At 50.1% G+C, this 12,623-nt stretch overlaps 5 protein-coding genes across 5 annotated transcripts; 4 read left to right on the top strand and 1 right to left on the bottom strand.

Moving 5' to 3' along the window:
* Positions 1 to 837: 837 nt before the first annotated feature.
* BJY04DRAFT_21131 (phosphatase PAP2 family protein) lies at positions 838 to 1,843 on the top strand. Its single transcript, XM_073714388.1, has 3 exons — positions 838 to 1,004; positions 1,070 to 1,259; positions 1,328 to 1,843. The coding sequence occupies exons 1-3, from the start codon at positions 951 to 953 to the stop codon at positions 1,780 to 1,782; spliced, it is 699 nt and encodes a 232-aa protein (XP_073573863.1). The 5' UTR covers positions 838 to 950; the 3' UTR covers positions 1,783 to 1,843.
* Positions 1,844 to 1,937: 94 nt separating this feature from the next.
* Positions 1,938 to 4,153, bottom strand: BJY04DRAFT_226293 (Alpha/Beta hydrolase protein; the record flags this gene model as incomplete). The annotated part of the gene is made up of 6 exons (XM_073718388.1): positions 3,672 to 4,153; positions 3,486 to 3,602; positions 3,328 to 3,411; positions 3,226 to 3,270; positions 3,074 to 3,167; positions 1,938 to 3,018 (listed from the first exon to the last, which is right to left on the bottom strand). Exons 1-6 carry the CDS (start codon positions 4,090 to 4,092, stop codon positions 1,938 to 1,940), a joined length of 1,842 nt encoding a protein of 613 aa, XP_073573862.1. The 5' UTR covers positions 4,093 to 4,153.
* Positions 4,154 to 6,015: 1,862 nt separating this feature from the next.
* BJY04DRAFT_183844 (FAR11/STRIP family protein) lies at positions 6,016 to 9,700 on the top strand. The gene is made up of 5 exons (XM_073710522.1): positions 6,016 to 8,193; positions 8,246 to 8,358; positions 8,409 to 8,578; positions 8,629 to 8,758; positions 8,814 to 9,700. The coding sequence occupies exons 1-5, from the start codon at positions 6,235 to 6,237 to the stop codon at positions 9,634 to 9,636; spliced, it is 3,195 nt and encodes a 1,064-aa protein (XP_073573861.1). The 5' UTR covers positions 6,016 to 6,234; the 3' UTR covers positions 9,637 to 9,700.
* Positions 9,701 to 9,923: 223 nt separating this feature from the next.
* BJY04DRAFT_183843 (ribosome biosynthesis protein MAK16) lies at positions 9,924 to 11,292 on the top strand. The gene is made up of 2 exons (XM_073710521.1): positions 9,924 to 10,060; positions 10,149 to 11,292. The coding sequence occupies exons 1-2, from the start codon at positions 9,999 to 10,001 to the stop codon at positions 11,050 to 11,052; spliced, it is 966 nt and encodes a 321-aa protein (XP_073573860.1). The 5' UTR covers positions 9,924 to 9,998; the 3' UTR covers positions 11,053 to 11,292.
* Positions 11,293 to 11,324: 32 nt separating this feature from the next.
* Positions 11,325 to 12,568, top strand: BJY04DRAFT_183842 (uncharacterized protein). The gene has a single exon (XM_073710520.1). It carries the CDS (start codon positions 11,380 to 11,382, stop codon positions 12,094 to 12,096), a length of 717 nt encoding a protein of 238 aa, XP_073573859.1. The 5' UTR covers positions 11,325 to 11,379; the 3' UTR covers positions 12,097 to 12,568.
* The last annotated feature ends 55 nt before the right edge of the window (positions 12,569 to 12,623 follow it).

Here is a 12,623-nt window from a genome sequence, read left to right as displayed (position 1 = left end):
GGATCCGGCGGGAATAAAGGGAGAAAAAAATCCTATACTTCTAGAAGCAGCCTTTCGGTGGCGGAGGATGAGGCGAATAGCGTGAAGAATTGTATAGAGGTGGGTCAGGCAGTCTGGAGCAGAGGACGATCAGGATTTGGAGTTAGGGAAGTAGCAAAGTTGCTTGGATACGAACAGGCCGCGAGGAATGAGGAGAAAGCAGAGAAGATCTTCTAACGAGTAGAAGAGGGATCAGGGACGCTGTAGTAGGTAGAAATGAGAAAGTTGGGTGTAGACGTGGTGAGAGAAAGTGCGTCATGGTTTAAACCCGAGATAAGCGTTGAGAGAGTTTGGAGGTGATGAGTTGGTGCAGGACTTGAGTGAGCAGTCAAGATACAGGGCGAAGAAGAGAGAAGAAGAACAAGAGAGAAAAGAAATGCAGACTAGAGTCAAAAATAGAGAAGGAAGCGCTGAGATGGATTGTGGGGGTTGAATTGAGCTGTTGGCTGATGGGCAGGTGCCAGGCATCAAGCAGTGCAGGTCTTTGGTGCCCAGTCAAGAGCAGGATTAAAGCCTATCCTTGGAAGGCCTTCATCGTGTATGTATCTCACTTGACGATCAGCGGGTTAATTTAGAAACAAGACTCTTATTCGCGCTCTGAAGATAATTTCTTCTTCGTGATCTTCGAGAAGCGATTCATGGTCGATTCCAGCCTGAGGCCGCCATTTCCCCTCCCCCTCATTTCTCTCGCCGCTTTAGCTGCTATCATTTGTTGTGCAATAATATAAAGCAGCGACATATTGCCGGCTCGGACAAACCGCCTCCGACTTATCTATGTATGATCGTCTCCGCAATCATCTCCGCAGCCCTCGAGAACGCCGACCTCACCGAGCTTATTCTTCAGATTCATTTTTGGGTTTAGTTGGTTTACCGCTTTAGTATTTGCTCCCTAGGTATAATATTATCAACCGATGATGGCGGAGGAGCGACCACTAGCGTCGTTATCCCTGACACACGTTCACTATGTAAGGTCCTCCGCATCGAGCCCGGCGGGGAACGAAAGACTAATTTAAGGCCTCGCTCTCGATAGAACCCCGAAGACCCCATTTCCTTCTTCTCCGCGTGGCTCGCTCTCGTTCCTCAAGCGTTATGTGTAGTCTACGCCACTCTTATCTGGGCGACACGAGAAGTCGAGGTGGGCTTAATGTTCGCCGGACAGCTAGCCTGTGAGGCGTTGAATTTTGCTCTGAAACGTATCATCAAAGAAGAGCGACCAAAACGTGAGTTGACTAGAGCACATGTGCATCTGTTATTCCAGGGCTCTGAGCTAATATACTGGACTCTTCAGAGATGTTCGGAAAAGGATACGGCATGCCTTCATCCCACGCTCAATTCGTCGCCTTCTTCGCCGTATATATGGGCCTCTTCCTCCTCTTCCGACACACCACGAATGCCACTAATCAGAGTCCGATCTTCCGCTTCGTTGCTTCCGTTGGAATAGCTCTGGGCGCCACTGCAGTCGCAATCAGTCGTATCTACTTGACCTACCATACCCCACGACAGGTTCTTGCAGGATGTGCTGTTGGGGTTGTCTTTGCAGTGGCTTGGTTCGTTTTTACTGGAGCCCTGAGGAGCTACGGCTGGATTGAATGGAGCCTAGACCACTCTATAGCAAGGCTGCTAAGGCTGCGTGATTTGGTGGTAAGTGAAGATCTTGCCGAGGCTGGATGGCAACGCTGGGAAACGAAGCAGAGAATCAGACGGAGCGAGGGTAGCGGGCGAAACTCGTCGAAGATAGACTGATTATGCCTATCGTGTCTTATGCAGGACTGCGACTATTAGATGCTTCTGTTTTCGGATACCCTAGATTTGCTCAATATAGGACTTCTGCATGCAGTACTTGCATTATCCCAGTGCTTCGCCCACTGTTTTCCATCTTATCCAATACCCTGACATACTCATACACCTGCTTCCTCCCTGAATTGCTGCCCATTGATCAACTCACAGCGACTGAACAACTTCTCCCAACGAACCGCCTGCTCCACCCCACTCAAAGCATCCATACTACTGCCAGGATCTTTACCCACAGTAACCGGCAGAGACCCATCAGGACACCCAAATACCTTAATCGAGATACTATCCGGACCACCTCGTGTTCCACCAGCCTGATTATCCTCAAAAGCAGCCGGCCAAGTCTCCCTCTCCCCACCCCCCTCCAGCGACCCCTCATAAACAAATCTCAAAATCGTCGAAGCAAACCTCTTTCCCAACTCCAAATGCTCCTCCGAATTATCAGCCCCACCCACCAAATGCCCGTTATTGAAGAAGAATGGAATATCGCTCAGATGCGCAACACGCCACATCGGCACTCCCATGTTCTCAAAGGCAGGCGTGTAGCGGGTTTGATTGAACTCATACACTCTTACCTGAGATGCGCTTACACCCCCATACTGAGGATGAGAATAGTGCCACGTGAAGTCTAAAACAGGACAGGTAAACCAGATATCTCGATTGAGCTGCGCGGCGCGGTAGTATTGCGGAGATATTGGGCCATCAATGTCAGGACGGACCATATGCTCAAAGTCGGTTAGAGGGTATAGCTCTAGGAGGGCCTGCTTTGTGGACGCTGAGAGGTTGTTTAGCCAGAGACCGAAACTGGCGAGCACTTCGTCGTCCATAGATGTCGCAGGCGAAGCATACCAAGCGCCATCATTCGTGACCCATGACGCTATCAGTGGGATTCCCTTGGTGAATTTTCCGGCGCGGACAAGCTGAGAAGGCCGGTCTAGAAGGAAATCGCCGTCGATCGTGGGGTAGAAGTAAGCCTCGCCGAAGGGTGGACGAGCTGCGCGAGATGCGGTGACTGAGCGATTGGTTAGGACTTCAAGCGGAGTGTGTCTGAGACATTCTAGGGTTTCAGGGTCTTGGCCATCTGACTGCGCTGCGATGCAACCGACTTGACGAGCTATGTCGGCTGTGTTGCGCGTTACTTGATCTGGGTCGCTGTTGAAGTTTAGGGTTGGACCGCCGGACATCATCCTGGAGATGTTAGTCTCATCTTGTGTCAGGTTCTGATGAAAGACGCTTTCTTTACATGGCTTGTTGGAAAGGGACATCATTTGTGCCGCCAAAAGCTAGCAATTGCAAGCCGATATCACTGGCTCCCACACTTTGACCGACGACAGTTACTGGATATTGTGTCAGTATATTCGAGCTTCAACATAGCGAGCTGCGGGTCGTAATTACTTCTATTAGGATCGCCTCCGAAAGCTTCGATATTATCTCGAATCCCTGGCAGATCATCAGTGAGTGCAAAGCGAATATAGGGTAGATATAAGAGCGCTATACACTCGAGAGCAGCACGCTGGTCACGGAGCCCTACATTCGTTTCCTTCCGCTCAACCAACGTTTTGCTAGTTGCAAACCCGAATACTTGATAAGGTAGTCAGTAACAGGGCTTCCTCAAACAGCCGCCTTCACATTTGCCATAGGTTGATTGCACTCACTTCCCAAGCGATAATTAATCCCCGCATAAATCACCGGCCGCCCGTCATCAACAGCCCGCTTCAGCAGACCATCCGGCTCATATAGGATATCAGAGGCAGAGCCTAAAGCATGGCCACCTTGTTCATTATCAGCATAACCAGCCCCATTTTCTAAATCCATGAACTTGAAGTAAAAAAACTACAAACCTCCATGAATCCAAACCACAACAGGCAATTTATCATCTGGCTTTGCCCCCCTCGATCTTGATATTCTCAAACTTAGGCAGTTTTCGCTGATGTTTGTTACCGTGCTCGTGAACGGGAGAATATCCCCTGTGCCCTGGGGACACCAAGCGCCGGAACGCGTGGCATCAATAACGGATCTTCTAGCTGGATTTAGGGGAATTGGAGGTGCAAACCGGAGCTGCCCTGTAGGTGGCTCTGCGTAGAAGATGTTCTCAAAGTGCTCGATTGATGCCGCGGAGCAGTGGCCTACGTATGTTATCTCTCGTGTGTGATCCACGACTATAGGTCCCGGGCTGAGAAAGCCGTATAATGGTTGTTGGAAGTATATTGCGGCGAGGGCCAATAAGACCGTAGATGATATTACGAAGAGACGGGTGGGCATGGCTGTAAAAGTGATTAGACGCCGATATTCAGATTCTGGAGGTCGGGTAAGTGACTAGAGTTGAAGGAGGGGAGGGACATATATACCCATGTAGCTTCCCAGGAGATGTAAGACGATGACCCGGAGATGTCACTGTTCAGCCGTCTTACCTCCGGGCATTTGTTCACTTCCAAAACCACTGCGCAAACCGTTGAAGTTCGACTTCAGAAGACATCTACTACTACTTCGCTATAGCATTTTTATGCATCAAGTTTTCAGTCGTCTTTTCTCAAGTTCTTGATTTTGTCAACATGTTAACCGCTCGGCATCGTAGCATTACCCGCTCAGCGTATTCGTATGCGTTTTGTCCTCGACGGTTCAAGAGATGAATTGAACACTGGCTTGGAGATTCTCTAGAGGAAGTCTTCTTATACCGAGCATGATCTCTTATCTTGCATGCGATGAGTTATCGGGTGAGTTCAATTAGCGGATGCTACGCCTACGAGCTTGGCTCTTCCACAAGCCCTACCTACTTCCTTGCGCTCCCGATCGCTCTCTTTCGGCAACTATGCTTTAACATAATCATTGCATGCTTGCTAGCGAGAAGATAATACTTGTGCTATCATGTGACGCTATTGCGCCGGATGGTACCTAACTTGGAGTAGGGTATGGAGTTGCATCTTGTATCAAGGCGCTTTAGCTACAACTATAACTCCCTAGCCTTAACAGACTCGTATCCGGGCGTTTTAGCTATATACCCCCCAGGCTGGTACAATTCTCATTTTCGAATACTGCTTCCTAATGCTTGATGTTAATCCCATCCAGTCGTATAGCTTCCTTGGCGGTTAAAAGACTTGTCTGTCTCGCTGAACCGCCATGATATGAAGCCGCGACGGAATGATTCCTCGCGTTTCTTTGACTTCTTGCACATTCTTACAACATCGTGTTTGATATGGTTCTCGACTCAGACACATACTCGGGAACCATCACGAGCGGTCATTCGTATCGATTTCCTGATGGAAATACTCAACGACCGGATAGACATTGATGAGGCTGTCGAGATAATGGGAAGCTCGAGATTGAGAATGCGTACGATAAAGGCTCATCTCTTTTCGGAATATCGTTCGACTAGCTCGCAATTACCGGAAACCCACGAGAAGATAATCGCTCTGGCAGCTGGCATACTGAATAGCCCCGAAGGTAAAAAAGCAGAGCCAGGTTTTATTGCTGAGTATGATGAGGAGAGTGGCTGTACGTTTACCCTATGATCTCATGGCCAGGAGCACTAACATGATCCAGGGTATTTAGTGCCTCTAGATCTCCTCAGCGAGAGCCCCATGGAGTCTAGTGAGGCTAAAGATAAGATTGTCTCGAGATGGCTGAGCTTCACCAAGTTCTCGGTACTCGCAACGGCAGCCGGCATTTTACCACTGAGCAAGGATTAGCCCACATCACAACAACGCACAAAGAAGGCGCTTCTCCGCTGCTTGGCCCAAAGGCCGGGACAAACCTGCTTATCTCAGCCATGTACTTTGTCCATGCGGCCAAGAAAATCTGGGAGATTTCTCTGGAGAGTGGGGAGAGAATCGATTGACATGGAATGGCTGGGCCTCCCGGACTCACTGGAAACAGATGGCGGTACTGGAAGGAGGAGTGGGGAGAGTTCGTACTGCTACTTAGTTTATTGGAGAAATTGCATGAGACCATGTGAGAGGTAAGACGTGCGATGGAGGAGATGAAGACAGAAACCTAGGTAGGTGTCTAGAAGGGTTGGAAATGTACATAGTACCCAGATAGGAAGGTGGCTGTATGATCCGGATCCATTGGTTCCAATGGAGTGGACATTTCTTAGTAATCAGATATCCGTAGTTATCACATGACCAAGTCTCGCCCGTTTGATTGACACTTTCCAGCGGCCAGCCGTGAGGAGGGCCCGACAACTCTCAGGACGCCATGTTCCCCTATACCCTTGGCTGATTGATGTGCGTGCTGGTGTGCCCCATGTGTGCAACTAATATTTACCAAACATTTAACCCCTCCAACACTCTCATTTAATTATCTTTTATTACTTCTGTTTCTTGTTGATATTTTTACATTTGTTGATATCCGTGTCCGCACATTTCGACCATACTAAGCTGTTGAAGATCTACTCTCATTCTCACCATGGATGGGGCTACGGCTTCTAGTGATGCTGCCATGCAAGAGCATCACATCGTCAAGGCCGATGAAATCGATCAAACGGGGACTGACATTAGCCCCGTCCCTGATGATCAGATGATGCAAGAAGTTGCGGAAGGTATACGACAGGAGCAAGCAGCTCAAAACTCGCAGGCTCAACCAACTGAGCCCTTAGCATCGGGGTCTCATGTTTCTCGGCGACCTGATTTGCATCGAAATGCTGTGGCTCCGCCTCCTCCACTTCAGCCTCCGCCGCCAGCGCCTGTTCAGCGCAACCTAGACGCACAAACGGACTCGCTAAGCCTAGCTCAACTAAGGCAGCTCGTTCAAGAGATGCCCAAGAATGAGCAGCCAGCTTATGCATTCGAATACGCAGACGCTCAGCCATTTGCTGAAGAAATTGAAGAATGGTTCCAGTACAGTGATTTCGACAAGGCCATGCTTTTGGGTATGAAATCCTCCTTCGAGCACATCTGGGGGTCTTTCTGTAAAAGCCAGTCATCTGTTTCCCCTGAACCCTCTTGGGTTGACGCCCCTGAAACGCTACACAAGTCATTCCTGAATGAGGTTCTTGATAACTTGCAAGACAGCGAAATTACAGTCCGCATTGAGGCGTTGGAGTGCGTGTGTTACGCCGTGACTGGTGCCTGGAGTGCCACTGCTGGAAAGAGCGCCCCGGACTATGCTGAAAGTTCCCCTGGTTTGACCGCACAGAAAGCCAAATCCAGGTCGTTGCAGATATCATGGATGGAAACAAACACCAAGCTCGTCCAAGAATGCTCTGGGCTGCAGTCATTATATGGGTGTTTGCTGCGGACTTTTGAGAAGTCTCGCGTCTCGGCCCCGTCCGAGCTGAATGCCACTACACCGGAAAGCACAAATCCAGCCCTCCTCGCGGCGGCCGAGCGAGAGGCGAATCTGGTCCTGACAGCCGTTTACATGATTGTCGAGGTTGCACTCAGGCAAGAGGCGCAGGATCGCAACCATACGCCCCTTAAAGATGCGATTGTGGCGTTAGAACCAGACCTAATGATATTCTTGGTTGAGATAATCGCGCGGTTGCGGTGGGATGACGCATCCAACGTGCCTCTTACAAGGATAATTCTCTTGTTCTGGAAGTGCATACTTCTCTTCTTCGGAGGTAGTGACAGTCTAAAACAAGCCAAGGAAGCATTGGAACCAGCATTCGAGGGCGGAAAACATGACCCGACAAGAAGGACGCCTTTTCTCACGGCATCCCCGCTCGACTACCACAGCTTTCGGCAAGAGATCACATCCAAATACCCTGCATATAATCCACCCCCACCTGTTATTCCTCTAGAAATAGACAATAACTCAATACTTCCTCCTCTGCCCCAGCATCCCAGCAGGGCATATGCCTCGAACGGTTTATTTTCCGGTGTCGGGCCCTCTGTAGCAGGCGGTAATGGCTCTATATTGCATCAGTCGGTGCATATTGCAACGCCAGCTCCATCCCCTCCACCATCTCCAATCGGCCCGGGCGGAAAGGCAGGAAAGAAGCAAAACTATCAGACAAACCAGAATTTTCCATTCATGTATCCACCGCTGGATCTATCGAGCAACGACCTTGGAGGCAAGGGCACAACTGAAATGCAAGATGTACTAGTGGGCAAGAAGTGGGATGGTAGCGATGTTCCCGCATCGATCATTGAGGCGGGAAAGCTCTTCTCAACCCATGTGAAGATGACGAGAGCTATGAGACAGCTCTGGGAAGAGCGCGAGCGTTTCATGAAGTACGACCGTGGTTGGCATGCCGAGCCAAGACCTGATACTGCCGCCGGAGATGAAGAAGAAGAAGAATTAACGAACAACTTGATGGATCTCTCGATACACCATGACAAGCACAACATGGACATGCCAAAGAAGAAGCAAACCGATAATGAAGACATTCAGAGGCGTTTGGATGCTGTCGAGGATTTCTATGTAAGTGCATTCCTCGCCGTTTAGTTTGAACAGCAGCTTATATCTTCTTCAGACGCAAGCCCTTGTTCATCTCCAGTCGATAGTCATTGTCTTCCTAAAAATTGTTTTGACGAACGTTAGCGCTCTAGTCAATAATCAAGCCAACGGACAGAACGGATCTGGAAGGTATGTATACGCAACTTTGTCACTTGGTATCAAGTCTGACGACCATGTAGCGAAAATTTTAATGGTGTAAATGGAGTCGGGTCCAGTTTCAACAATGACAGTGAAGACCTAGGTTGCGACGCTACCATCGATGATATTGACAATGTTCGCTTGCGTGAGATCACAGGGAAGGCCATTTCTGGCTCTCTTCTCCTCTTAGTTAAGTGGTTCAAGAGATCTCGTAAGCAACAACTAGCGCCTAAATCATGCAAGAATGCTTACACTTACTAGACATTCTGAAGTTCGAGTACATGACCCAGCTCCTGCTCGACTCTAATTACCTGCCTTTGATTCTAAAGATGTTCGCACATCAAGATATCGACCAAGCGGTGGCTCAACAGTCAGATCGTGATGAGTTGGGGTACGTAACTCCCTGTTTCTCTTCCCTCCATTCACAACCGACTGACCGTGTCTAGCTTCTTCCATTTCTGTCATGCCCATTCGGAGCAAGCCCCCGAGATCACGTCTGGCTCTGAATCAGCTAGCGAGGATGAGGCGATCCCTCCTCCCATCCTCCGACACAGGCCAGAAGCACCTCCAAACCACACTGGGCAAGATAACTGGGACGAAAGCAGACAAGGCCTTGTAGAAGGCCCTCATCGTCCGGAGGTCGACGAGCTAGGCTATTCTACGGGGCCGCCACCGAGCAAGCCTATCACGAACTTCTCTTTCCGAAACTTCTTCTCGGCCATCAATTATCTTCATATCATGCAAAAGATCACACGCGACAAGGCCCACCGTTGCCTTCTCCTCGTGCAATACAAGTCCAGTACCATACTTCGCAAAGGACTAAAGATCCCCGACCCACATCTCCGCTTCTATACTCTCAAATTGTTCAAATCCCAAGTCCCTTACTGTGGCCGCAAGTGGCGTCAAGGGAATATGCGAGTTATCACAGCTATCTACTTATATTGTCGCCCTGAGCTTAGAGATGACTGGTTGGCTGGCTCTGATATTGACGCGGAGGTTGAAGAGGCGCTTCCTCTGGAGCAAGCCCTCCGTGGACTTACGCATTGGTGGCACCTACGGCAATACAAACACGTTATGGGAGGCGATGAGAGTGCCTCTATGATGGATGAAGAGCGGGACTTCTTTGCACGCGAACTTGAGGCCATGGGGTGGGGCTTTGCTGGAGACGAATTGATGAACGGCACGAATGACGAAGCTGAGCTGGCTGCAGGCGGACCGCTGGCTAATGGAACCGAATGGGACGGTATGCTGCAGATGGAGGGAAACTAGATGAGCTAAATGACACGAAATGCATCCTTGGCAGCAATAATGAGATTAGTCAATGAACGACCTGTAATCTGGGACATACTGACAGACGACATACTGAAGACATACATTATTCCAGTGGTAGAAAGAACATACCTAAGTTGATCCTCGGCTGTTCCTCGGCCAATTGTTGCCTCTCAATTTCTGGTCTTTGTTCTTATCGATAAGATCGCTGGATGGAAAGTCACGTGGCAAGATGGGTCCCGAACATTTTTTTCTCTCTTGCGACTAAAACCAGCAGCTCTTGACATCTCCGCAGAAACTTGTATTTCCACAACTCCGCTGTTGAATTTCTGCCAGAGCCGCTGTGCTTCAAACTCAACAGGATGTCTTCCGATGAAATCGTCTGGCAGGTTATTAACCAACAATTCTGCTCTTACAAACTCAAGTAGGTCCACTCTATACACCGACAAATCTCTTCTGCTTAGGCCACTCGACAAGATTCGATCACTAACCTGTATTTCCCACACTTGCAGAACCACAAAAGGTCAAAACTTCTGTCGCAATGAGTACAACGTCACAGGCCTCTGCAACAGGCAGTCATGCCCGCTAGCAAACTCCCGCTACGCCACAATCCGGTCAGACCCTGAGTCCGGCGCTATGTATCTCTACATGAAGACCATCGAGCGAGCACACATGCCCAGCAAGCTCTGGGAGCGGATTCGACTCTCCTCAAACTACGCAAAGGCTCTTGAACAAGTCGACCAGCGCCTCATTTACTGGCCGAAATTCCTGATCCACAAGTGCAAGCAGCGTCTTACCCGGCTGACGCAGGTGGCTATTCGAATGAAGAAGCTTGCGAGGGAAGAGGAGCGTCTTGGTGAGCGGGTTGTGCCCAAGTTGGCGCCTAAGATCCGGCGAAGGGAGGAAACTAGAGAGCGCAAAGCGCAGTCCGCGGCGAAGGTTGAGAGGGCGATTGAGAGGGAGCTTATCGAGCGTCTGCGCAGTGGTGCCTATGGTGATCGGCCGCTGAATGTTGAGGAGGGGATCTGGAAGAAGGTGCTCAAAGGGCTGGAGAGGACTGGTGAGGGTGAGAGGGATGAGGATATGGACGATGGTGAACTTGAGGAGGAGGAAGAAGAAGAGGGTGTTGGTGAGGTTGAGTACGTCAGTGACCTCGACGAGGATGAGGACTTAGAGGATCTCGAGGACTGGCTTGGCAATGAGTCCGCCGACTCAAGCGACTATTCCGAGGTTGAGGAAGACAGTGATGATGCCAGTGAATCGGACGAGGATGAGGACGACGAGCCGCAGAAGAAGTCGAAGCCCGGCTTTAAGAGGAAATTCACCGCTCCGCCACCGAAGCCTAGGAAGAAGGGTCCCAAGGTCGAGATCGAGTACGAAACTGAGGGTGCTGGAAAGGAGAATATCCTTGCTTAGAGTGGACTCATGGTGCGCTCCGGCTGAGCTGCGAGTCATGAAAACAAGACTGTATCGCGGTTCTATCTCGACTTTACTTACCTGTTCGGCGTTCTTGGGTTTTTGTTGCGTTGGTCTGCTACTATGCCCTTGGGCATGCCATACCCAGCAGTTGCATATGCATAGCTACACATCACCTTGTCAAGGTTCTTGTCGCGATATATAATTAGCTTTATTATGAGCGTCCTCAAAAATATGCATTGAACTTTGATCAACAGCTCTTGTACTTTTCCCGCATGATCACGTGCGGGGTTGAAACAATGCTCCGTAGGGTAGACTCGAGACAACATGCAACGCCCCTCTTCCCTCTCTCAAACATATGTCTCAACTCTCAACACCAACACAATGTCTTCATACTTCTCATCAATAACATCCTCCTCCGCAATCTCAAACCTCGGCACCCGCCTCACCTCCCTCCGCCGAGCCATTACTTCCGGCGACGAAGCCGACGACCCCGACAATGAAGACTGCTCCCACATCTCCAACGTCCTCCGCGCATACTACATAGAAAAAGGCCGCTCTTACCCTGCATGGCTGCCACCCGACCCCAAAGAGCGCTCTCACGCCCCGTCCCGTGTAATTGCGACCTCGAACAACTCGCCCTCGGCCTCTGTCTCTTCAGGGCGGGGCGGCGGCTTGGGGGACCTGTGGGGAGATTCAGGCGGCGCTGCCGCACCGCCGTCCCAGACAGCGAGCTTGCGCCGAGGCCGTGGAGTTGGATCGAATCAGTCGCTTCCTAGTCAGGCTTCTTCGACGCATTCACCTTCGCTGTCGGCGTCGTCGCTTCACCCTGCTGGCGCGAGACCATCTCCCGGCCAGCGGGCGGGCTCATATCAGTCTGTCACAAGTGATGGATCGTCACAGTCGCTAGAGAGGGCTTCGTCTGCTCAGGAGCGACTGCGTGCTAGGTTGCATGGGGGGCGGTCGCCTAGTCCAGGGCAGTTTTCGGATCCTAGTGTGAGGAAACCGGTGGGCTTTAGCCCCGGAGGTGGGAGGCTTCGTTAGAGGTTTGACTCTCCTGGATGTTCTGGGCTTGCGCCGCTACGACTGCTTTAACAGCTTCATTGTGATACCATATCCTGCGACTTTCCCTCTGTTACTGGTCAATATTCGTTGTCTTGTCTTGCAATTGGGGTCGGTCGAATGAGCACTGACAATATGATATGGCCTAGACTACGGACAGCATGGTTCTCTCTTTCCATATTTAGATTTGCACTTGAGCCTGCGTGTTTTACACTTGATGTTGGGGGGCGTCATCTTTGCGACTACTACTGGATCACTGGCTGCTCCTGTGGGCTCTGTTTCTTGATACTTCTCGGCGTACATATCCAGGGTTAGTGTATCTTTTTAGCTTTCTTCGAGCCAAATCTAGCATGGGTATGCGGGTAATTCGCAATTGAATTTTCCCATTAATGCGCAACTCAAAGTTATTTTTGTTGTAGGCATATGCCTTAGGAACAATACAATCATGCAGTCCATTAAAGCTGTCGCTGTATCGGTAAATTCTTTAATGCTCGACATATGAGCATCCC

The sequence above is a fragment of the Aspergillus karnatakaensis genome (assembly GCF_047715665.1).
Source record: "Aspergillus karnatakaensis strain CBS 102800 unplaced genomic scaffold BJY04scaffold_12, whole genome shotgun sequence".
NCBI classification, from domain to species: Eukaryota; Fungi; Ascomycota; class Eurotiomycetes; order Eurotiales; family Aspergillaceae; genus Aspergillus; species Aspergillus karnatakaensis.
The sequence above is the reverse complement of the archived record's forward strand: the minus strand, read 5'-3'. Positions and strand labels throughout refer to the sequence as shown.